The sequence below is a fragment of the Mesoplodon bidens genome, assembly GCF_964165515.1.
Source record: "Mesoplodon bidens genome assembly, chromosome: 11".
Classification (NCBI taxonomy): domain Eukaryota; kingdom Metazoa; phylum Chordata; class Mammalia; order Artiodactyla; family Ziphiidae; genus Mesoplodon; species Mesoplodon bidens.
The window spans coordinates 67,959,899-67,983,695 of record NC_138167.1 but is presented as its reverse complement, the minus strand read 5'-3'; the positions used below and the strand labels follow the sequence as shown (position 1 = coordinate 67,983,695).

The 23,797-nt window shown below is 58.8% G+C and overlaps 1 protein-coding gene across 3 annotated transcripts; it reads left to right on the top strand.

The window, feature by feature from the left end:
• The first annotated feature begins 2,166 nt into the window (after positions 1 to 2,166).
• Positions 2,167 to 21,857, top strand: GGA1 (golgi associated, gamma adaptin ear containing, ARF binding protein 1). 3 transcript variants are annotated; one of them, XM_081247947.1, is made up of 17 exons: positions 2,167 to 2,528; positions 5,915 to 5,999; positions 7,266 to 7,341; positions 8,771 to 8,914; positions 9,846 to 9,969; positions 10,344 to 10,480; positions 11,103 to 11,183; positions 12,230 to 12,370; positions 12,448 to 12,529; positions 13,632 to 13,739; positions 14,423 to 14,575; positions 18,037 to 18,101; positions 18,571 to 18,737; positions 19,211 to 19,401; positions 20,329 to 20,498; positions 20,740 to 20,850; positions 20,946 to 21,857. In XM_081247947.1, exons 1-17 carry the CDS (start codon positions 2,486 to 2,488, stop codon positions 21,054 to 21,056), a joined length of 1,989 nt encoding a protein of 662 aa, XP_081104073.1. In that variant the 5' UTR covers positions 2,167 to 2,485; the 3' UTR covers positions 21,057 to 21,857. The 3 variants fall into 3 exon arrangements, with proteins under 3 accessions (XP_081104073.1, XP_081104074.1, XP_081104075.1); XM_081247948.1 differs by having other exon boundaries at positions 2,170 to 2,528; positions 8,771 to 8,869; positions 10,380 to 10,480; XM_081247949.1 differs by lacking the exon at positions 2,167 to 2,528 and adding an exon at positions 2,544 to 3,060.
• The last annotated feature ends 1,940 nt before the right edge of the window (positions 21,858 to 23,797 follow it).

The window sequence follows — 23,797 nt, the reverse complement described above, 5'->3', positions numbered from 1 at the left end:
CACACTCGCTGTGCAATGTTGAGCACATTCCTGCACCCCTTCATCCATAAAGCTTATGAATAATAGTTTCAGCTTATTCATTTATTCAATCCATGTTGATTGAACACCTACGTGCCAGTGACTCTTTCAAGCCTTGAGGATACATCGGTGAACCAAATAGCTGAAATTCCTCATCCTCACCGAGCTTACATTCCAGTGCGGGAGGAAGACAGAAAACACGATGAAGAAAGGAAATAGACAGTGCTAGATAGATAAGTACTAAGGAGAAAAGTCCAGCAGAGAAAGTGGGTGGGGAGCATTGATTGGGGTTCACTTTGCAGACACCCACTGAATTCTCACAACCGTGTTTCAGATGAGAAGCCTGAGATGGAGAGTGTCTAAGTGACTTGTCCTAGGTCATACAGTTTAGAAAGCAGTCAAGTCAGAATCTGAACCCTGGTCAAATCTATGCCGTCTTTAAAAAGTGAGTCTTGACAGTGTGTATATGCCCCTAAATCAATGTGGTAAATGCGGTTGCATTTTATTTCTGTAATAATTCATTTCAGTAATAAAAGAAACAAAGGAAAAGAGCTCTAAGTACATATTATGTTACAGCTTTTATTGAGGAATGCAATAAACATAGATATCACTTTCCTGTATAATTTTAATGGCCTGTGGGGGAGAATTTAGAAAAGCGTCCCAGCTGGCTGAATGGTTGAGTTTAGGGAAAAACTGACCCAGCACATGCCTCTCAACTCCCTAATGAGGTCAGTTCCATTCTTCAAGGTGAATCGAGGTCGCTTGCCAGGGCGACGGCTGAGCAGAACTAGAATCGCCAGATTCTCTGTCTCGGTTTCGCTTTAACCCTCCCGGAGACCAAGAGGCTCGAGAGGACACCACGGGCCAGTTCCCCGGAGGGCCGCCAGGGGGCGACAGAATGCAACGGACCCGGGTAAGCCGGTAACCGGGCTCCCCCGGGCCGCGTGTGAGAAAACAGATGAAAAGGGTCTGTAATAGGGGGAGAAACGGCAGGAGAAAAGGCACTGAGGCTAGGAAGTCTATTCATTCTGCCCTGCCTGACTTCAGTCTGGCACCCAGCAGTATCTTCCGCCCACTGTGGCCGCCTGGACCTCTGTAAAACAAAAGCCTGACTTTGTCACCATTACGCGTGAAACTCTTTAAGGACATCTCCAGCATAGTTCACAAGAAAAAAAGCTAAACGCAGGACTTGCGTGATCTTGCCCCAGCGTATTTCCAGGCCTACATCCTCTGAAGCCGTATTGAAATACTTTCAATTATCTGACCTCATCATACTCTTTCTCTCCTGTGAGCCCTGAAACTTTTGGTTCCCTACGCCTGGAATATCTTCTCACACCAGGTTTACCTGGAGAATTCTGACTGTCTTTCAGCTAAATATCACCTCCCCAGTGAAACCTCCCCTGACAGGAGAGCCCCTCCCCCATCCCCACCCCAGTTTGGGGTAGAGGGCCCATCCCCCATCCCCACCCCAGTTTGGGGTAGAGGGCCCCTCCTGTGTTGCCATTACCCCGTGGGCTTCCCCTACCACGTTGTGTAATAAATATCTGGCCTTGCCTTTCTCTTCCAGCGCCTGTCCCAGAGAAAGGCGAATACAGAGTGCATGAAATGATTGTAGAATGAATGCAGTACAGGGTTCCGGCTCTGCCACTTGTGTGATCTCAGGCAAACTACCTGGTTCATGTAGTGAGGAGTAAATAGACAAATGTAGAAAAAGTGCTTAGGGCTTCCCTGGTGGCGCAGTGGTTGAGAGTGCGCCTGCCGATGCAAGAGACACGGGTTCGTGCCCCGATCCGGGAAAATCTCACATGCCGCAGAGCGGCTGGGCCCGTGAGCCATAGCCGCTGAGCCTGTGCGTCCGGAGCCTGTGCTCCGCAACGGGAGAGGCCACAACAGTGAGAGGCCCGCATACCGCAAAAAAAAAAAAAGGGGGGGGGGTGCTTAAAACAATACTTGGAACACTGTAAGCACTCAAACTTTGACTTATTTTCACAGCGGCCAACGTACGGCATTGCCGTTTTAAGGGACCCTCCTACCTTTGCATCTAAGCGGAAATACCCGCTCAGGGATACGGAAGTGACCTCAGAGCCCCTCAAAAACATGGCCGCGGAAAGTTCTTCCGGAAGCGATCATAGGCATCGCCGTGACGCAGAACGATTTAGAGCGTCCCGCAAGGTTTCCATGGTGCAGCCCTCAGCCCCGAGTCCCTCGGCTTCCTTTCCGGCCAGAGCGCTGTGAACAAGTCAGGCGGCGAGTCCCTCCCACGATGTTAACGCCGCTTGGGGAAGGGGTTGGGAGAGCAGGTGGCGCTCTAGGCGAGTTCGTTCGCGCCTCTATGGTGCCGAATGCTCTTCTGCTCCGCGCGTCGGGACGTACGTTGCCCCTTTAATCGGCGGAAGGCGGTGCCGAGGAGGTCCCGCGAGAGCGCCGGGGGGCGGGGGGCGGTGCCGAGGCTGGGGGCCTGTGGCGGATGGAGCCTGCGATGGAGCCGGAGACTCTGGAGGCGCGAATCAGTGAGTGTCCGGGAGGGGCGCGGGCCGGACCGGAACCGGAACCGGGGGTACTAGGCGGGCCCCTTCCCGGCGGGGGCGGGGTACGCGGTGCCCCCTCCTCACGCCTTGCCCCGGCCCGGGAGGGGTGGTGTCCCAAGCCAATACCTCCGACCCTGGGGTTAAGGGAGACCCCACCAGCTGCGCGGACCGGCGATGGGAGCAGGCGCCGCCCACCCTTCCGATTCCTGGGCCGCGACCCCCGGGGAGGAGTGAGCTGCGCCCGGCTCTGCGCCCAGAACCCCCGGGATAGAGAGAGCAGCCTCCAGCTCCCTCGGGCCCAGACTTTTCCGCGGAGCGGACACCCAAGTCATTCCCTGGACTCCGGGAGGAAGCAAGCGAGCGGCCCCGATAGCTGCACCTCACACCCGGGAGCGAGGGACCAGGCTCCCCTTGAGCCCCGAATCCTCTACTTTCTGGCGCTGCATGGCGTGACTCTCTCCTATCTCTTTATTGAGCTTGCAACTCAGATTTGTTCGTTCCCTCGCCCTGGAAGGTAGGACCCACTAACCCATCGAATCCTCCGCGCTCTGGCCACATAGTGAGAAACCCCCAAACCCCACAGGCTTGGGAGGGTCCTGTCTCAGATTCCAGAAGTGATTTCAAGTTCTCTGTCACTATCCTCAGTCCAGGCCCTGAGATTCTGCACCCCCCACCAAAGACTCCTTTCCTAGCCCTTGCTAAGTTTCCTCCAAAGGGCCCTGCATCTCCTCCTGTGTCTCCTCAGACACGATTTCCTAATACTTAGGCTTGAGTACTAGCCCTCACACTGTCTACCTGACCTCCGTGTCCCACACTGCAGAAGATCCTCGGCTCTCATAACCTACTACTGGACTCTGTTCCTGAGAGCGCGGCTTGCTTCCCGCCTGGACTAGGGACAACTCCCTCCCAAGTCTTTGCTCCCATTCAGGTCACATCTGTACCAGGGCCTCAGAGACTCCTCTGGGTCTACTTTCATCTCAGCCCCTTGACTCCAGGCGCACCAGGGAGCTGCACAGGATGATTTTGGGATTATGACCAGCCCCTTTTAAGCCAGTCTTGTGCAGAGTTGAATCCTGAGGATGGTCCCAGAAGCACACCGTCTCCAAGGATGTTTCAGAGTCAGTCTGGCCAGTGGTGGGGGAGGGCATGGAAAGGAAGCACTCAGCGGCCGACTGTTCTGGAACGCCACAAGTGTCCAGGTCTCAGCAGTAACTTAGGGGGGATGGGCAGGGCCCCGGCTGACAGATCTGACAGGCCGCAAGCCTTGAACCGTGGGTGCTACAGAACAGTGTCAGGTTTAGCAACAGTGGGATTTTTCTGAGAGGCCAAAGAGTCTGATCTGAAAAACAGACAGGAGTCAGGCCACTCAGGTTTGGCAGGAGGCTAGACACTGATAGATTGCGGCCGATGTGGTTTTCTCTTTTTCTTGCCCTTTGTGCCCTAGCAAAATTGTAAGCTCTTACCTTGCAGTGACTGGAGGTGAAGAGTAGCTTTTGGTGGGTAACTGATGGCATTGTCACCACTGTAGAGTGACAGGGTGGAGTCGTGCCCTGTTGTGAAACAATTTCTCCTTCCCTCTGTGTTCTACCCTGCTGCCTGCTGGGGAGAGTGCTCCCCCCAGGTCTGGGAGTTGGGAGCCAGGGCCAGAGAGGTTGGTCAGACCTCCTTGGACCCAGAGGCCCTCGCTCTGAACCAGATGCAGAGAAGATGTCTCAGGATGCCACTACTTCTTCCTCACTGGCTTCTGCCTTAGGAGCGGGCTCTAGAACCACTTTCTTTGTCCTCACTCAGACTCATGTGTCTCTGACACTCTAAGGGACTTCCTGTTTTAGGGTCCCCAGGCTGGATGTCATTGAGTAGGCAATATCCAGCCCCATTCTAGTTTTCTAAGCAGCCTCTGGCCGTGCTGGGAGGCTGGGAGGCTGGGAGGCAGAGTAGATGGGGGGCAGCTGTTTCTGGTGTTCCTGGGTGGTCAGCAGGGGCTTCATTTCTCCCAGGGACTGGCGGGCTCTGCAGGGCTCCTGGAACAGAGATTTGTATGCACAGAGGAAATGTTTCTTTCACATCTCCGCTCAGCTGTACCTCTGAAAGTCTTCCCAGAAAGCAGCACCCCACACACACTTCTTTATACCTTCTCCCTGCTCTGGTTTTCTTTCTTTCTTTCTGTTTTTTTTTTTTTTTTTTTTTTAATGCTCTGTTTTTCTTTATAGCACTCTGCAACAGTGTACAGTATCGTGTGTTTGTTTGTTTATCTGAGTAGTCAGTGTTTCTCTTGCTGGGTGGTGAGCTCCAAGAGGGCAGGGGTTTTGTCTTGTTCACTGCTGTGGTTCCACACTCAGAATATTTATTGAATAAATATGAATTGAATGATTGGCTGCCAGGCACTGGGATCCTAGGGCTCCAGGCCTCCCGCCAGAGCACAGGGCCCCAAATGGGCAGGCGCCACAGGCCGAGTCCCCAACCTCCTGGATTCGGATTCCCCCAGAACCTCCCCCTGCCTGCCTGCAGCTGAGCCCGCATCCATTCACTCATTTACTGGGTGTGCATTTACGGGCGCGTGCATAAGTGGCTGGGATGCGGTGCAGTAGCAGACTTGGGCCCACGATGAAGGTCGGGTCTGGGGGACACAGCAGAGAGCTGCCTCGGCAGTGCTGCCCTGGGGAAGGTGGCGCTGTTAGGGACGGAGGAAGCGATACCTGAGCCGCAGTCCTTCCCAAGGCCCCCCATGCCCTGTCCTGAGCTGTTATCCACAGCTCTTCTCACCTGCAACCCTTGAGCTGTTCGGAAGCACATCATCCCCAGCCTGGTTAAGTCCCTCCAGCACTTCTTGTGTTGCCTCTTCCAGGCAGCCTCCCCTGGCTCCAGGCTCCCCTGAGTCCCCTCCTCCAGTTACCGGTTCCCACGGCTCCTTTGCCTCCCTCTGTCACATTCTGTTGAGAACCTAGCTGACCTTGGCCCACTTCCCAGCTGCAAAGCTCCTTGAGGTTGGAACTACTGCTTTTTTCCCTTACCTCTGGATCTCCTCTGAGAGTAAATTCCGTGAGAATTATGGGGACACTTCAGGAGCAGAATCAGAGGAGGTGCAGACAGGCGTACAGCAGCAGGGGTTGGGGCAATGCGGGAGGGGAACGACCCCTGAGCACAATCTCTAGACGTGGGGTCCCTCGGGAAGAAGCTGCAAGGAGGAGCCCGCAGACGGCAGCTCATCTGTGCATTGACTTGACGGACATCAGCGCTGGGGTCTTGGGGCCGTCGGAGCAGGGAGTCCAGGGGGGAGGCCTTTTCGCATGCTCAGCCATACGCCAGGGCAGGGAGTGGGAGAGGCAGGGATCCCTTCACCAGGCCACTGGCCCTCTCCTCTCCTCCAGACAGAGCCACAAACCCCCTGAACAAGGAGCTGCACTGGGCCAGCATCAACGGCTTCTGCGAACAGCTCAACGAGGACTTTGAGGGGTAGGTGGCTTCCCCGTCTTTCACTCACATACTCAGCACCTGCCGTGCACACTCCAGACCCTGGCCTTGGGCAGAGACGAGGATGAGTTGAGACCCAGTTTCCATTCTTAAGTGCTCCCAAATTAACAATGGCAGCGCGCACTTTGTACTCAGTGCCACTGTGTGCCACCCTCTGAGGTGGGCCTTGCTGGACCCATCTTACAGGTGAAGAAACCGAGGCTCAGGGAGCTCAGCAGTTGCCCCAAGATCTCGTAGAGAGGAGTAGGTAGTCCCGGGCTTGATGAATCCCAGGGCTGCCTGACCCGCACCCATGCTTTGTTGGGGAGGGCCTCCCAGAGAACTGCGTGCTCCCCAGCTGGGAGGGGCCAGCAGGCCCTTTGCTCAAGGAAGAACCAGAACCATCTGCATTAGGATCACCCGGTGTGTTTGTCAAAAATGTCCATTTGTGGGCTGCACCCAGACTTGGACTAGACTGCCCGGCAGGGAGCTTGCGGGGGATGTTGTTAGCAGGCTCCCCAGGTGGCATTGAAGTTTGGGGAGCACAGCTCAGTGTGCTTCACTTCTGCCGCACCCCATGAGCATAGATGCTCCACTCGGGATGCCGTGCAGACAGCGTGACGTGTGTGCTCTCCAGTCCAGCTGCTCAGGTGAGAGTCCCGTCCCTTCTGTTCGCTGAGTTGCCCAGATGAGTAACTAGATGCCTCTGAGCCCCCATTTCTGAGACTGTAAAGTGGAGGTGATGGTGCTGCCTACCTCAGGGGACTCTTGTGGAGGTTAGGCAGGAAGATGGATGTGAGGTGCCTTGCACATCATAAGGGCTCCGTATGTGTTAGCTGTTACTGTCACTGGTGACAGGTCTTTCATGATCTGGTAGATGATGTCACCATTGCCACCGTGACTTCTCCCAGCAGAATATTCTGTGCACATTGTCATGTTCTGCTCCCAGGCTGGGCCCTTGAAGGCTGTGGGCATCTCTCTGTACTTGTCCCTATGGCAAGCCAAGGACACGGCAGGTCATAGTTCTCAGTAAAGCCGGCCAGCGGGCTGAGCTCACGCCTTTCAAAGGTCCCCGGCCTGTGCTCCCTACCTGGTCCTGCCCTCTTGTGCCACAGTCTCCAGCCCCAATCCGGAGAGGGAGCTGGACCTTTGCATGTGTCCTGGAGAAGCCGCTGCCGGCTGCAGTTCCAGCGGGGAAGTGCGGCTGCCCTCCCTGGGGTGCCCGGGGCTCTGCGGCTAGTCTGGCTCTTTGCTGTTCCTCTCTCCCAGGCCTCCACTTGCCACCCGGCTGTTGGCCCACAAGATCCAGTCCCCACAGGAGTGGGAGGCGATCCAGGCCCTGACGGTGAGGAGAAGGGGAAGCACGGTGCCATCTGTCCCCTGACCATGTGGGTGGCACCGGGGGGGGGGCCAACACTGAAGTTTTTGGGGTCCCAACAGGTTCTTCCTTTTTCTTTTATAAGTTTATTTATTTATTTATTTTTGGCTGCATTGGCTCTTCGTTGTTGGGTCTTCGTTGCTGCACGTGGGCTTTCTCTAGTTGTGGTGAACGGGGGCTATTCTTCATTGTGGTACGTGGGCTTCTCATTGCAGTGGCTTCTCTTGTGGCAGAACTCGGGCTTTAGGTGCGCAGGCTCAGTAGTTGTGGCTCGCAGGCTCTAGAGCGCAGGCTCAGTAGTTGTGGTGCACGGGCTTAGTTGCTCCACGGCATGTGGGATCTTCCTGGACCAGGGCTCGAACCCGTGTCACCTGCATTGGCAGGCGGATTCTTAACCACTGCACCACCTGGGAAGCCCCCAGGTTCTTCTTTAGAGCCCAAGGGAGTTGTGCCCAGATGGCCTTGAATGGGGGTGTGGCCCAGCCCCTGAGGGTCCCATGGCAAACAGTGAACCAGTGGGCTGGCCTCCCACCCCAGACCCTGCACAGTTAGGCTTCTTGCGGGGAGGAAGCCCTAGGTCATTCAGCCCAGGGATTCCCAGCTCCAGCTGTGCCTCAGACCTTCAGGAGGCTGAATCAGGGCCCCACCCCAGACCCACCGACCAGAACCCCTATAGTATATGCATCCAGAAATCTTCGTGTTTATAATAGAGCTCTGTGTTTATAGATGCATTACGGGGCCGGGCCGGGCCAGCCCATCGATGGCCTCCAGGCACAGGACAGCACAGGGGCACAAGGGGTGACAACTGGGCTCAGGCCAGAGGTTTCAAAGCTGAGCCAGTAGCAGAAGAGCAGGGGGTGCACTGCTGTGGCCCCCAAGCATGGGTCAGATAGCAACAAACCATACAGCAAAGCTGATTTTAGATGGTGGTAGATAAACAGTTTTCCTTTTAATAGTTATGTATTTGTTTTAACATGTTAGGGTTTGGGTGGGGTTTTTTCCCCTGAAATACATATTAATCCTCTGATTTCACATACATCTAGCTTAGGATAAGGCTGAGTTTGATGGTGCCTATTTACGTTTCAAAAAATCATCAAAGGAAAATAGTAAGAAAGTAATTTACGAGTGGTCCTCAGATATGGCCAAGCCGTGGAGGGACTAAGTCGGTGCTGCGAGTTGGGCATCGCCAGGCTCTCGGGGTGGCCCAGCCCTGTCCCCCAGAGGGTGGTGATCAATCTCAGGGGGCCTCTGAACTTCAGAATCCTTTTTCTCAAGAGTCATTTTCCCCCTTCTCACTGCTGGTCCCTGGGCTTCTGGGCCCCGGCTGAGGCGTGGGAGGGAGGGTACCTCCTCTGATCCTCCCTGGGGGTCCCCACACCTCACACCACCCCCCCAGGTGCTGGAAACATGCATGAAGAGCTGTGGCAAGAGGTTCCACGACGAGGTGGGCAAGTTCCGCTTCCTCAACGAGCTCATCAAGGTCGTGTCGCCCAAGGTGGGTGCTCCCGGCGCACGCTCAGACCTGCGCTGTCAGACAGCGGTAAGGAGGGGTGGCTGACCGGCCTCATCCTGACCCGACACAAACACAGACCCTTTCTCAGGGTTCCCTTCACAGCTGAGTCTGGGACGGCTGGGTTTCCAGGAAGAATGCTTCCAGGCTGCCTGGTGGCCGGCCAGCTCTGGAGCTGCTTGACACTTAGGGAGGAATGATTGCAGTGAACACAGAACGGCCTCCCCAGCGCGGGCTGCTCGGGCTCTGAGATCTCTCCCTGCAGACCTGGCCACAGCACCCCGCCTAGGTGTCTAGTGGAGGGTCTCCCTGTCTCCACCTCACAAAAGTGGCCTCCTTGAGGCCTTGGATGCTGAGGTCCCAAACCTGAGTGACAGAGCCTCTGATGGGCCTGAGGAGTCCTCCCCTAGGGCAGGAACATGTTTGATGCCCCTTGGGTAAGAGCCCACCTCTTCGCCCATCCTTGCTCAGACCCAGCCCTTGACCAGAGCGGCTGAATGACCCAGCAGCTCTTCTCAGGAGATGACCGGAGTGAGAGCCGGTTCCCTCTGCCGAGTTTGCTGCTGGGAGACTGAATGGAGCCCGGGGCCGAGTGGTTCCACACCTGCTCCTTCCCTGGTCAGCCCGGAGCCTGGTGGCTCCTCCTTGCTGAGGTCACAGTTAAGGTTTCCACGAGCTGGCTCGCTGGGCTCTGGGCCTTACCTGTGTCAGCTCTGCATCCCCAGCACGGTGCCACTGCTGTCATCCCCACTTAACAGGCGGGGCACTGGGACACCCAGGGCTTGCACAGCTAGTGAGCAGCAGGGCTAGGAGGTGAGCTCAGGCTGGTCAGGTGGGAGGGTCGTGTAGGCTGAGGTTTCTGAAGGAGTCCTGGGGAGGCAGCCAGGTTTAGGCTGGTGTTGGGACCACAGTGTGTGGGGCCGGGCAATGTCAAAGCCTCCTCTCCCTTCCGTCCCCGAAGTACCTGGGCTCTCGGACGTCGGAGAAGGTGAAGAACAAGATCTTGGAGCTTCTCTACAGCTGGACGGTTGGCCTCCCTGAGGAGGTGAAGATCGCAGAGGCCTACCAGATGCTGAAGAAGCAGGGTGAGGCCCCAGAGGTGGGGTGTGACCACCTCTTCCCTGGGGCTCTGGCAGCTTCAGGGCCTCTGGCAGCAAGGTCCTAGGTCTGCCCTTTAACTTCTCAAGAACATAGAGCCAGTGGGGCCTCTTTATGGTTCTGCCTGAGGCCAGCTTGGATGGAGAAAAGATGAGGTTGAGTCAGAGACTGGTCCCCATGGTATGGCCTCAAAATACAGGTTTCTAACTGCCCCCGACCCCGCACACACACTATTGGACATGGTAGTTCAGGAGCAGGCCCTGACCCCCCACAGTCCAGCACCCGCATGCTGGAGAAAGCCTGCCCTCCACCTTCCATCCTACCCTTGCCCGCCCCCATCCCCCTCTCCCCTCCACCCCAGCCCCTGAGACAGTCTGCCCACCGCCGTCTGCTGCAGGGATTGTGAAGGCCGACCCCAAGCTTCCAGATGATGCCATCTTTCCCCTTCCTCCGCCACGGCCCAAGAATGTGATCTTTGAAGACGAGGAGAAATCCAAGGTGAGGCTTCAGGGAGGGCCAGATGAGGACTCCAGGCCCACTGGGGGTCAGTGGGTGACGGGCGCCGGGTGTTGAGCCCTCACACGTGCTGAGTGCTGCCCGCGCAGTGCCCTTCATTTAGTAAATGCAGGCCTGAGGCTGGTGGCCCTGGGGTTGGTTTGAGGGCATTTTATAGGTTGATCAGGAAGGAGCTTGCCTGTCTTTATGTCTGTGACCTTCTCAACAATGATTTTACTAGCTTTTTGTTAAAGAAGCACGTGGTCATGGGCAAGAACTTAAAACAGCACGGGGGGTAGGATAAAAAGTAAAAGCTCCTCTTCTACCCGCTCTAGTCCCAGGGGGTAAACGTTGAGTTTCCTGTACATCCTTCCAGAAGAATTCTCTAGCAGTAGTAATGTAATGTTTCACACCATTTGTTGAAAGCTTATTTCTGCCGGGCGCTGCAGAGAGCGCTTACGTGCAGTGTGTCACTTGTCCCACGGCCACCCTGTAAGGTGTCAGATCTTTGCCATGCCATGGAGAGCTTAGTAACTTATTCACATCCCACCACCAGGAAAAGGAGCCAGCACGGGACCCCAGACCCAGGGACTGCCGTCACAGCCATGTCCCTCTGTCTCCACAGATGCTGGCCCGCCTGCTGAAGAGCTCCCACCCCGAGGACCTCCGAGCTGCCAACAAACTCATCAAGGAGATGGTGCAGGAGGTGATGGCCAAGCCCAGAGTGCAAGGGGGTGGCGGGATGGGATGTTGAGCTGGGCCACTGAGGGAGGTCGTGTGTACATGTGCACAGTGGCCCAACTAAAGGGCTGTGACCGCAGAGAAAGAGCTGACCGAGTCAGGGGGACCCTGCGGGCAGAGCCAGGATCAGCGTGTGGAAGGAAGAATTTCCCAGCAGGCAAGCTGACCTGCATTGGCTTCTGTGAGGCTGAATACCTCTTCTGTAAAAGTTAGAGGGAAATTAGGCCTTACTATGTTCAAAATATAGTATATTTTACATACATATACATAGAGAGAGAATAATGTACATGTATTTTATAAGTATGTATACCTGTGTTGTGGGTGCACGCTGAAATCTTTTGTATTGATAAGGGTATGTCATCAAAAAAGTGCAGTCCAGAGACCCAAAGGGCAGACACTCTTGGCTGTCTCAGGGCAAGCTGTGTACTCTGACAGCCCAGAGAAAGGGCAGCTCTTCTCAAGGAGGGCGATTGTATCAGATGGCACAGCACAAGCCCACCTTTCATTCCACAAGGGAGGAGCATGCATGGTGAGCAGAGTGGGAGAGGGATAGCAGGGTCACTGCTGCAGTGGCCTTTCAAGGGGGTCACGGCACTAGTTTCTCCGTTGTACTTGGTGACCGCTAAGGTCCCCTTTCACTCTCAAGTACTGAACCTCCTTTCAAGGGACAAACACAGAGGGGGAGGGTTATGTAGAAACACAGGTGTAAATCTAGCTCCCAGCCCTCCAGAATCACCTGGTGAGTGTGTTGGAAACCCAGAATCCTGGGCCACCCCTAGAGATTCTGATGGGCTCCTGCGGAGGCCTGGGTCCAGGGGGCGTTGGCAAGAGGAGAGGAAGTGAACACAGGGTTGGTCAAGGGCTTCTTGGACCAGAGTGCCCTGTCCTGGGCCCGAGGGGCTCTTAGCAGGGGCTGATATCACACCCAGCAGAGGGTGGTGTGGGACAGTGCCTGGCTCAGGTCCAGGCCTGACTCAGGTGCTCCGGGGCCGTTTGCGGATGCCTCCCCAGGACCAGAAGCGAATGGAGAAGATCTCAAAGCGGGTGAGCGCCATCGAGGAGGTGAACAACAACGTGAAGCTGCTAACGGAGATGGTGATGAACCACAGCCAGGGCGGCGTGGCTGCGCAAAGTAGTGAGGACCTCATGAAGGTGCGCCCGCCCCCACCCACCCCCCACGCACTGCAGGGCCCCCGCCGGCCCTGACCTGCCCGCCCTGCTGCCCCCAGGAACTGTACCAGCGCTGTGAGCGCTTGCGGCCCACACTCTTCCGACTGGCCAGCGACACGGAGGACAATGATGAGGCCTTAGGTGAGCTGCAGTTGGAAGGAGCTGCCACCAGGGGGCCCCCTTCTCCAGCAGTGACCTTGGGTTTCTCCACTTTGAGGAAGAAGGAAGCGGCGATCAAGGGCTGATGTGCTTTAGAGGCCCTTTGGGTCAAGCCCTTTCGCAGACACCTTATTTACTGCCCATAAGCTGCACAGGAGGGAGAATTGTCCCTATTTCACAACTGGGGCTCAGGGAGGGAAGTGACCTGTCCAGATCCGAGAGCAGAACAGTGGCAGAGCCAGGGTGGACCGGAGGCTCTCTCCCTCCAGACACTGCCTCCCCAGTTAGGGTGAGCTCGAAACCTAGAGCAAACCCCTCAGGCCTGAGTGCTTCCAGAGCTGGGCCCGTGGCTCCTGCTAGGGCCACACGTCAGGGTCTCGTCCTTGTTTTGTGCCACCACATCAGCCAGGGCCTCTGGGCAGCAGTCTAGGTACCGTCTCAGCCTCCATTCCTCAGGAGTTCCCTGAGCGCCTCCCATGTGCTAGGCACCTGGTCCCCACCCAAGAGGCTTGCTGCTCAGATCCCTCTAAGCCTTGGCCCCCAGGAGGTGACATCAATGAGGGCCTAGTTTGTGCCGGGCACTGATCTGGGCCCCGGGGGGTATGGCAGTGATCAAAATCAGCAGAGCCAAATCCTCATGGAGCTTGTAGCCTGATAAGAGGAGACAAACGGTAAAGCAGGGGTGTGAGCGGGGCAGTTTGTCAGGCGGTGGTAAGGGGCGTGGAGAAAAACAGAGGCGGGACTGGTGGTGCGGGCTGGGGGTTAGAGAGGGCCTCCCTGAGGTGAACTGGATAAAGACCTGAAGTAGGAAGGGGTGCAGCCATGCAGAGATCCGGGGGTCTCCAGACAGCAGAGCCCGAGTGGAGGCCTGGAGGCCGGTGCACGCCTGTGTATTCGGGGGCCGGCACGGGGCAGCGTGGAGGGGACTGGGCAAGGGCAGGTCGCAGAGGGCCTTAGTCTGAGGAGTTGAGGTGGGCTGCCCCTGGGCCCCTCCCACGAGGCTTGAGATGGCCGTGGGGTGCTCATCCCCCCCAGAGGCCCCCACATTCTTTCAGCCTGGCCTCTCCCCTCCTGTCTGTTCCAGCGGAGATCCTGCAAGCCAACGACAACCTCACCCAGGTCATCAACCTGTACAAGCAGCTGGTGCGGGGCGAGGAGGTCAACGGCGATGCCACAGCCGCCTCCATCCCTGGTGAGGAGGTGGCAGGAGAGCTGGGAGGGCCCCTGAGTCGGAGGGCCATAGGGTCCTGGCTAGGGTGCTGGTCACAGAGCTTGGTGGCCCCTTAAGATGGAGGAGGCCCCCACTGAGAGAGCTGGGGTTGGAGTCTGTGCCAAGCCTGCAGCTGTGGAGGTGGGGGCGGGGAGGAGGTCTGGATGCGGGTCGGAGGGGAGGGAGCCGAGGGTTTGGCAAGGACAGGCAGAAGAAGGAAGGCCTTTCTTTCATTTGACAAGTCTGGCACCTGTTGTGTGGGGCTAGGTCACACCCCCCGAGGCTTAGTTTAATTATCAGAAGTGGGCAAAGAGGGTTTGATACATCAGCATTACAGGCTCGGCTCCACTCAGGGTAAAGTGACAGCCCCCCCGGGAGAGGTTAGAATTGGCCCTGTTTGGGAGAGGTGGGGGTGGGGTACTACACAGAAACATCGGAGTCTAAGAGGGGCCTTAAAGGATGGGAGGCAATTGGCCAAGAGAGAGGGAAGAAGGAAGTACATTCTGTGAGGAAAGGACACCATGTGCCAAAGAAGAGGCCTGGCAAGCAGATTCGGGGCAGAGGGAGTGTGGCCAAGGAGGGGAAGCTCGCTGCTCCCAGACCCCAGGGACTCTGAGTGTCCTCCGCCCAAGGCTGGCCTGACTCTCCTTTCCCACCCACCCCAGGGAGCACCTCGGCCTTGTTGGACCTCTCAGGTCTGGATCTCCCTCCGGTGGGCACCACTGACCCAGCCACGCCCACCCGCCCTGGTGACCAGGCCAGCCTGGAGCAGCCCAGCACCTCAGTTTCCCTACTTGACGATGAGCTCATGTCTCTGGGTGAGGAAGGGGCGGGGCCCAGAGCAGGGCAGGCTCTGCTGCAGGTGGGGGGTGATGCCCCCAGTACACAAGGCAGCTTTCAGAGCGCAGTCAGGTCAGCGTGTTCCTCCTCCTCCTGTGAGTCCTCTGGAGGATGGAGGAGAGGCATCAGGCCCATTTCACAGCTGAGGAAACTGAGGCTCAGGGAAATGAAGGAGCTTGCGCCAGGTCCTACAGTCAAAGTGTGAGGCTGGTGGGACTTCCCTGGTGGCGCAGCGGTTAAGAATCCGCCTGCCAATTCAGGGGACATGGGTTTGAGCCCTGGTCCAGGAAGATCCCACATGCCGCGTAGCAACTAAGCCCCTGCGCCACAACTACTGAGCCTGCGCTCTAGAGCCCGTGAGCCACAACTACTGAAGTCCGCATGCCTAGAGCCCATGCTCTGCAACAAGAGAAGCCACCGCAATGAGAAGCCCGCGCACCACAACGAAGAGTAGGCCCTGCTCGCCGGAACTAGAGAAAACCCGCGCACGGCAACGAAGACCCAACGCAGCCAAAAATAAATAAATAAATAAGTTTATTTTTTAAAGAAAAGAAAAAAGAATCCACCTGCCAATGCAGGGGACACAGGTTCAAGCCCTGGTCTGGGAAGATCCCACATGTCGCGGAGCAGCTAAGCCCATGTACCACAACTATTGAAGCCCACACACCTAGAGCCCGTGCTCCACAAGAGAAACCACCACAATGAGAAGCCCACGCACCGCAACTAAGAGTAGCCCCTGCTTGTCGCAAGTAGAGAAAGCCCACGTGCAATAACAAAGACCCAACGCAGCCAAAAAAAATTTTTTTTTTTAAAACGGTAAGGCTGGCATCACCTCTGATAAGCCAGCCACACCTAGGCTCTGGCGGCCTGAGGGAAAACAAAGGGATTTCCCTGCAGCAGGTTAGAGCCTAGAATTGGGAGCTCCCCAGGCAAGTCAGCATTTCCTCGCCACTGAGAAAGAGGTGGGGAGCTCTGGAAGCTCCAGGGAGGCCCGCGGGAGCACAAGGCACTCTGTGAGCCACGCTGGTCCCAGGCCAGGCCTGCAGTCACTGTGGCAGGGTCGGGGCTCCAGAGCCCAATGGGGAGCAGGCTCATCCCTGGGGAAGAAGCAGAGGGCGCCCAGCCGGCCAAGCAGTTTTAGAGTTTGCAGCTTTCAGGCGCAGCAGTGCCCCCTGAGAGCGTAGCAGCAGGAGAGCCTCAGAGCAGCCTCCTCACAATGGCTCGAAGTCGTGAAGAAATAGAGGTGGTCGGGCTCTGTCAAGGAGACCTTGCCCTGTCAAAGGAGTCTCGGAGGATATGTTGGGAAACTAACTTGGAAGCCAAGTCAGACTGTGTTCTCCTGAGTTAGTTCTGAGGTGAAAACCACACCTGACGGACTCCGAGAAGCGATGGTATGCCGGGGTCCCGGCGGGGGCTCCCCTGACCTCGGCCTCCGAGCACTGCTGTGTCTTAGCCCGCCCTCCACTCAGCCCAGGAGACGGTGCTGTCAACGTCCCTGGTCTGCAGATGCCAGAGCAAGGCTTAGAAAGGCTGAGTGACTTGCCCGACGGGGCACCAGGCTTTGCACGAGGCCCTCAGATCCTGAAGCCTCACTCATGGCTGCTCTGACTCAGCTCGTCAGCCGGGAACGGGAAGTGAGGGCCTGGAGGGACGAGCGGGAGACAAGGGGGTCAGCGGACCAGGTCAAGTTCCCCTGTGTGGGCCCGTCAGCCAGCACCCCCCCGAGGAGGCCCTGACCACGGGGTGTGCGGGGGCTTCCTGAGGAGTCCCACCCACCTGCGCCCTCATCATTCAGAGCCGGGGTGAGGTGACTCAGGGAGAGAGGACCCTGGCCCCGCTTGAGAGGTCAAGATGGCCCAGTAACCAGAAAGCACACACAGGCTCGTCTTCCCCAGCAGAGCCTGCGCCAGGCGGCAGCAGGAGCGTGTGGCCCAGCCCCCAGCGAGGCACTGTGTGCTTTGCACTTCCTGTCCCCCAGTCGCTTCAGCAGAGCCCTGAGCCTCCAGCTTCCTCTGGTTGCTACTCAAAGCAAAGAGAATGTGGGAACCAGAACCAGAAGTGGCAGGGCAGCAGCCACCCAGCTCCCCTGCTCGGGGGAGTGGAGGAAGCCTTGGGACCACAAAGGGGGCTCATCCTAAACCGTTCTCTCTGGCAGGGAGGGGGAGGGGGAGGGGTGGGGTAAGCAAAACGCACTTCCCGTCTGCCAGAGAGGTCCCAGCGCCGGGCAGGCACCGTGTCTGAATTGTCCCATTCAGTAGTGACAACAGTCCTCTGATGCAAATGCTACCGTTGGAGGCACAGGAAGGTTGCCCCCAGCCCGAGGTCACACAGCTGGGTGGCAGAGCTGGGTCTGAGCTCCAGTAATTAGGCCTTGCTCTGTCCACGTGCACACTCTGCCGCTTTCCAGTTGTGTGACTGTGGGCAGGTTACTTAGCCCCTCTGAGCGCCCGTTTCCTCATCTCTAAAGGAGGCATGAGAACCCCACATCCACCTTGTAAGGCTGTGTGAGGATTGAGACCCATGTCTGCAGTGCCTGACCCGGAGCTGTTAGCAGCCTCCACTGTGTTGTCCCTGGTCTCAAGAGGGGCATGTCCAGAGGTGGAGACCCAGCAGTTGCAGCCTCCCGTGCCTCACCCTTGCCTGTCAGGCTGGACCTCACTTATTCAGGCATTGCTACAAACAGGATAACTTGGCTTCTCTTTAAAAACCAGGGTGAACTTGGCTGGGGGTGTGCTTCAGGGCGGGCAGAGGTCAAACTGGCTGGTGACCTGTTGCCCTCTACCGACCAGCAGGCGATGAGCAGGCCCCTTCCAGAAGGGCCACCGCCCTCCTTTGCAGCCAGCCTTGGCACGTGCCAGGGCAGACAGGGCCTTTAGAGTCTGCCCAGGCCATCCGCGTGGTGTGCTCGGACCCTGCGGCCCAGCCGGCACCTTGCCCCTGGTTGCTCAGATTCTGGGCCAGGCCTGGGCCCAGGGCCCTGTTCACTGCACCGCAGTGCCCTTGTGACGCTCAGAGGGTGTCCCTCCAGTTTGGATGGGCACAGGATGGTGACCCCTGCCTGCCTGGATCTGAGTTTACAGACCTCACGTGGTGTCTCCCACGCCCTCTTCCCCCCGCCCCGCTGGCTCCCAGCTGCCCCATAATGAACGAAGGTGAAAGTCCTGACCTCAGTAGTTGAGTTGGCTTCTGAGTGGCAAGAGAGGAAGCGTGTTTGGGCCCAGGGAATGGGCTCTTGGGGTCTTTGGTTTCTACTTCTGCTCTGCGGCCGGTTCCCTTTGTGGGGGGAGAGGGTGTGTCCCCTTCGAGCTGAGCCTCTCAGAGGAGGGGGTGCAGGGAGAGGGTAGCAATCAGGGAACCCTGACTCAGCACACAGTCGCCCCGGCTCTCTTGCCTCTGCTCACGAATCCAGAGGCTTTACCTCTGTCTTGTTTCCCTGCAGGCCTAAGCGACCCCACACCCGCTTCAGGCCCAGGCTTGGATGGTGCTGGGTGGAACAGCTTCCAGGTAGGAGGGGCCCATCCCAGGTGCAGAGCAGCTGGGACAGGCAGTCTGAGGGGCAGTGAAGGGACGGGTGGGCAGGAGGGCCGGGGGAAGGGGTGGCCCGGGGGGCGGAGGCACCCATCCCAGGATGGAGGAAGATAGGAGGGCCCCCCCTCACAGCGCTTTTCCCTGCATGTCTCAGCCTTGGGTTTCTCTTGGGTTGAGATGGGGGTTCCCCGTTCCTTTTCTCTTGAGGGTGACTCCGAGGTCCCTGGAACGGGATGGTTTCTCGAGTAGAATCCCAGACCAGGCCTGGCCCACCGATGGCCCTGGGGTGAGAGGGGCGCAGGCCGGCGGGAATGTTGTCCACACCCCTGCTGCTGCTTCCCCAGATGTCTGCTGCCGGGAGGGGCAGGGGCCTCAGGGCAGTGCCAGGTGACCTGACGCCTTCTCAGCACAGCCTCACCCACCCGCATCCTTTTATGCCCGACAGTCGTCTGATGGCACTGAGCCCCCCCACCCCGCTCCAGCCCCCAACGTGGACAGTCGGCCCCCGGCGCAGACGTCCCTGCCCACGAGCAGTGGTCTGGATGACTTGGATCTCCTGGGGAAGACCCTCCTGCAGCAGTCGCTGCCCCCGGAGTCCCAGCAAGTGCGGTGGTGAGGGCACGCCCTGCCCAGACCCTGCCCCTGCCCCTGCCCCAGGCCCATCAGGGAGAGGCCCGATGCTGGTTTGTCCCTGTGAGCAGCACTGCCAGAGCACCACCGTGTGCCAAGTGCTGTCCTGGGCTCGAGGGACACAGGAGTGACCACAGCAGGTGCAGGGCCCATCCAACAGGGCCTGGAGAGTATGAGAGATAGGGGACCGTGCCCCACTCACACGCCCTCCTCTAGGCCTGGCCTGCCAGCACCTGACAAAGACTGAAAGCCCAGAGGGCTGCCAGGGACTAGGGCATTGACCCCGAGTGGGTGGGGTGAGCAAGAGCTCCCCGTTCCAAGGTGAGGAGACCAAGGCCAGAGAGACGGGGCGTCTGAGCCGGCCGTCAGGGACAGCCAGGAAGCCCAGCCTTTCCTGTGCCCCTCGTCTCTTGGCCACCAAAGCTTCACCTCTCAATGCACCGCCCTCCAATAAGGGAGAAGCAGCAGCCAGCCCCCCGGCTTACACTCCGGGACCTGCAGAATAAAAGCTGCAGCTTGTCCAGCTCCGGCGCCACCAGCCTCCTCCACACCGTGTCCCCCGAGCCCTCTGGGCCCCTGCAGCAGCCCACACCGACGGAGCTCTCGCTGGCCAACATCACTGTGCCTCTGGAGTCCATCAAACCCAGTGAGTAGGGCGGGGGCACAGCAGGTACCGGCTGGGCTGGGTCAGCTCGCGGCCCCACCTGCCTTGCCTGCTGTCAGGAGCTGGATCTGGGGCAGCCGGTGGGAAGGCAGGGCTCCCCTCCCAGCCCTGCCCGACTCAGCGGGGCCTCTGGGCAAGACCCTTCCTCTTCCCAGGACTCAGTTTTCTCACTGGTCCCAGAGTGTCACAAAACTGCGTTCTAAACTCCAGGGTGACCCAGGCAAGAGGACTTCTCACGGATGGCCCCTGCGCCCCTCCCCGGGAAGGCGGGGCCCGGACAGGGGAGGTTTGTGGGGCTCCCCAAGATCATAAAACCGAACCAGGATAAAGATTGAGGTCCAAGCCTAGGCTTCTCCTGCCCGGGAGCAAAAGGGCCGCTCACGGCACCAGGCTGTGAGCAGACTGGTGAAGACGGGCTAGTCTTCTCAGCGCTGTCCATCTTGTGAGCTCACTGTGACGAGGGTATCACCCGCTTGGTGTCCCCAGGAGCTAGGTAGTGGTGCCACCGTCTTAGCAGTATGGAGGACCCTGAGCTCAGAGAAGCAGAGTGGCTGTACCAGCATCGCACAGTGAGAGCATGAGTGAAGCGCACGCCCAGCCCTTCACTCGAGCGCTCTGGGAGCCCGGCACTTCGGGAGCCCGGTTGGGACTCAGTTCCAGGGTGGGCATTCTGCCTTCACCATCACACTAGAAGTCCACCTGCCTGTCTGAGCCCCGGACTGTACCCCTGCCTGCACTGCTGCCCAGGGTCAAGGCGACAGCCTGGGTCTGGGTCTGTTCATTCATCCCCGGCAGAGCAGCAAGTGCCCGGGGTCAGCCAGGTGTGGGGAGCTGGTCGGGTGTGCTTGGGCTCAGGCTTGGCACCCAGCCCCGCCCCCACCATCGCCCTCTCCCCTTCTCCTCTGCCAGGCAGCATCTTGCCGGTGACCGTGTATGACCAACATGGCTTCCGGGTCCTCTTCCACTTCGCCCGAGACCCACTGCCCGGGCGCTCCGATGTGCTGGTGGTGGTGGTTTCCATGCTGAGCACCGCCCCCCAGCCCATCCGCAACATTGTTTTCCAGTCAGCCGTCCCCAAGGTGACATGGGAAGACCACCCCACCTCCTCAAGGCAGGGTGACTTGGGGCTGGATGGGGAGCCAGCTTTCCAGGGCGGGGGTAGGGTCTCTGTCTCCGTCTCTCTGTCTCTCTCTTCTTGGGGAGTTGGGGGGTAGAAGGGCCCCCAGAGGAGGAGCTGGCAGGAGGCTGGGCCTTGTTCCCCAGGGACCGGGGACGAGAAGCCAGGGCTAGCTGTGCCCCATCCTGCCCTCCCGTCTGCAGATCATGAGGGTGAAGCTGCAGCCGCCCTCAGGCACAGAGCTGGCAGCATATAACCCCATCGCCCACCCCTCAGCCATCACCCAGGTCCTGCTCCTTGCCAACCCGCAGAAGGTGAGGGGCCCGGCCGTGACAGGGCACTGCTGGGGGGCGGGGCGGGCAGCCTCTTCTCCCCGTCCGACCCTCTGCCTTCACCGTATCTGCCTCAGGAGAAGGTTCGTCTCCGCTACAAGCTCCTCTTCACCGTGGGCGACCAGACCTACAACGAGATGGGGGACGTGGACCAGTTCCCCCCACCGGAGACCTGGGGGAGCCTCTAGAACAGAGAGGGGCTGGGGAGAGGAGGGGCAACGGGACTGGCCGCCACTGAGCCTGGGTTCCCACGGCCATATTCCCCTGGATCTGGTGCTTCTCCCCTCCCCACTGTGGCCCCCTCCTTCCTTGGCCTCTCCCCTGCTGAGCCAAACCCAGCAGGAGGCTAGGCCTCGGTTTGCACTGGTGGGGACCTTCATCACAGGTGGGAGGCTGGAGCGGGCCCCGGAAGGACTGGGGGTCGTGGGGGAGAAAGAAGCATGGTTGTCGGGCAAGGGCCAGGACCTCAGGCCCAGCCCCGACCCCAGCCTGGGGAGGGGTCATCCCTGCCTGTCTCGTATGCCTTATGGGAAGGCCCAGCCATAACCTGGGGCCGTGCTGGAGCCGGGACCAGCTCAGGCCTCCTCCATAGGAACCGGGTGACTGGGGGGCGTGACGCCTGCACCCCCAGCTCTTTGCACTCTCGGGTGTGTGGTTTGACTCTCTTAGCTTTTCTCTCTGCGTGGCCCTGTGGTCACTGTCTCAGGGGGGCCCAGTGAGGGGAGCCCCACCTCTCCCCCACTCCTCCTTGGGGTCTCCACTCTCCTGGCCCCTTTGCTGTCAGGCCTCCGGGGGGACTGTGGGAGAGACAGGTGGCCCCAGCTGGGGGCTCCCAGGCCCCTGGCCAAGGGAGGTCCTGCACTGGAGTTCTCAGTGTGTCTCTTTCATTCATTGGGCTTTGTCCATCCGTCTGTCCATGGGCAGAAGTGGGGTCAGTGTGTGAGTGAGAGCAGGAGTATTTATGGAAATAAAACGTCCTTTTTCCTGGACCAGCTGCTCTCGTGGTCCTTCTGAGGTAGAGGGAGTCAGGAGGGGTCCAAGAGTGGGAGGATCCCAGGGCTGCCCCGCAGACCTCTCTGCCTCTCCTTGGAGATCAGGCCGCGGTTCCTCTTCTCACCACTCCCAGTCCCTGTACCGGAAGAGGCCCAGCTCAGGGGCCTGTGGCCACTGCTGAGTCACCAGAGAGGACCCAGGGCTGTGGTGGGCCCAGAGCCGTCCCAGCTGGAAGCGAGCGGCTGCTCGGACCTGCCAGGAGCCCCAGCTGCTGCAGACGCTGAGGGGGAGGCCCCTGGCCACTCACAACTTCCTCTTGCTGCACTCAGCCCTCAAAACACAGCTGCGGTGCAGCACCACCCGAGGCCCGTGCCTCAGCTGCTCCCTCTCCCCAGAGGCTACTCCTAGGGAGCAGGGTGCCAGCTGCAGCTTGTTTCCGGAGAGGCCCACGGACCCTGCACGGGGCGGGGTGTGTGTGGGGGGGTGGCCCTGCCACTCCCGGCCGGAGCACGTCCCCACTGGGTTATCAGTGTTTCTCTAACTGGGAGGCTGGGGTCCAGGCCTGGGGAGTGGCTTAGAGGCTAGCAGCTGAGGGAGCCAACCAGCACGGAGCAGAGCCAGAAAGAGCTAGTCCAGGGCTTGCTCTGTGGTGGGGAGCCCACCCTCCGTGCCCTCTGCGCTCTGCCAGGGAGGGTTCCTGCTCACAGACATCTGGGGAAGGCTGCCCGCCCTTTCTCTTCTAGCACATGGTGGAAGTTCTGCATTTAAGACGTCAATTTCCCTCTGTCTAATCTAGTTTTCCGCAGTGTGAACTTGGGCACTGAACACCTTTACATAGATACTATTGAGAAGTGCTGGAGGCCAGCCTAGCCTGTGTGCTCTTTTCAGTTCTGCAAATGAGGGCCCTTCTCTGTGCCAGGCCGACCCTTGGAAGTGCAGGGCAAGAGCTTCTCGACGTGGGCCGTGCTGTCGAGGGCACGGGAGAGGGAGCAGGCCTCAGAGCCAGCATATCCAGTTCCCCACTGCCCCCACAGTGTGATGACCATCCTGCATCCAGGCCCCCAGACACCCTGACCTCTCAGCCACGTGGCCTCCTTCCTGTTCCCCTCCCTGCCAGGCAGGACTCTGCCTAAACCCTTGTGATGTCTCCGAAAGATAATCTCTTGTTGGAAGCTTCTTCCTTTAAATGGAACAAAACCCTATTCCCTGTGGCGTCCCCCTGGGGCCCCAGAAGCACCCTCAGGAGCTCGCACTCTACAGGTTGGTGAGCCTGTGGCTGCCGGCTGGGAGCCTAGGCCTCTTCCAGTGGGGTCTCTGGCTTGCTGTGAGACTTTGAACAAGGTGCTTCCTTCTCTGGCCTTTAGGTTCCTTGTTTGAAAAGGTGGGGGGGGGGGTACCCAGTGAGCTGTAAGGCCCCTCAGAGGCCTTCTGAAGAGTCCTTGGGCAAAAGGGTCCCCCAGTCGGCTTGGAGTGACCCAGATGTCACAGGGACAGGGAGATCCCTTCAGTCTTTCTGACCACCTTTCCCTGTTCCTAGGCCACCCATCCAGCTGTCTGCCTGTCTGTCCTGCAAGTGCCTCTTGAGCAGCACCTGTGCCAGGCACAGCCCTGTCCTCAGAGCTCACAGCCTGGCACGGGACCCTTGAGCCAGGAGCGTGACCACCGAGAGCTGGGAGGGAGATGCACACCGGAGCTGCCGTAGGAGCCCGCATCTGTCTGAGGGTCTAGAGGGGGTGTCTGATCAGAGGAGGGGACCCTTTGCCTTCACCACCTGGAGGAGTCATCCCCCAAATACTGCGTGTCAATCCAGACACAGGTCCAGAGCCCCTGGAGACCTCAGGCTGGAAGGGGGTACACGCAGGAGTGTTCTCTGTCTCTGCAAGGGTCAGCCCCACCCCCACCCACGCCAGGAGCAGTGGGACTTCCCAGGCCTTGA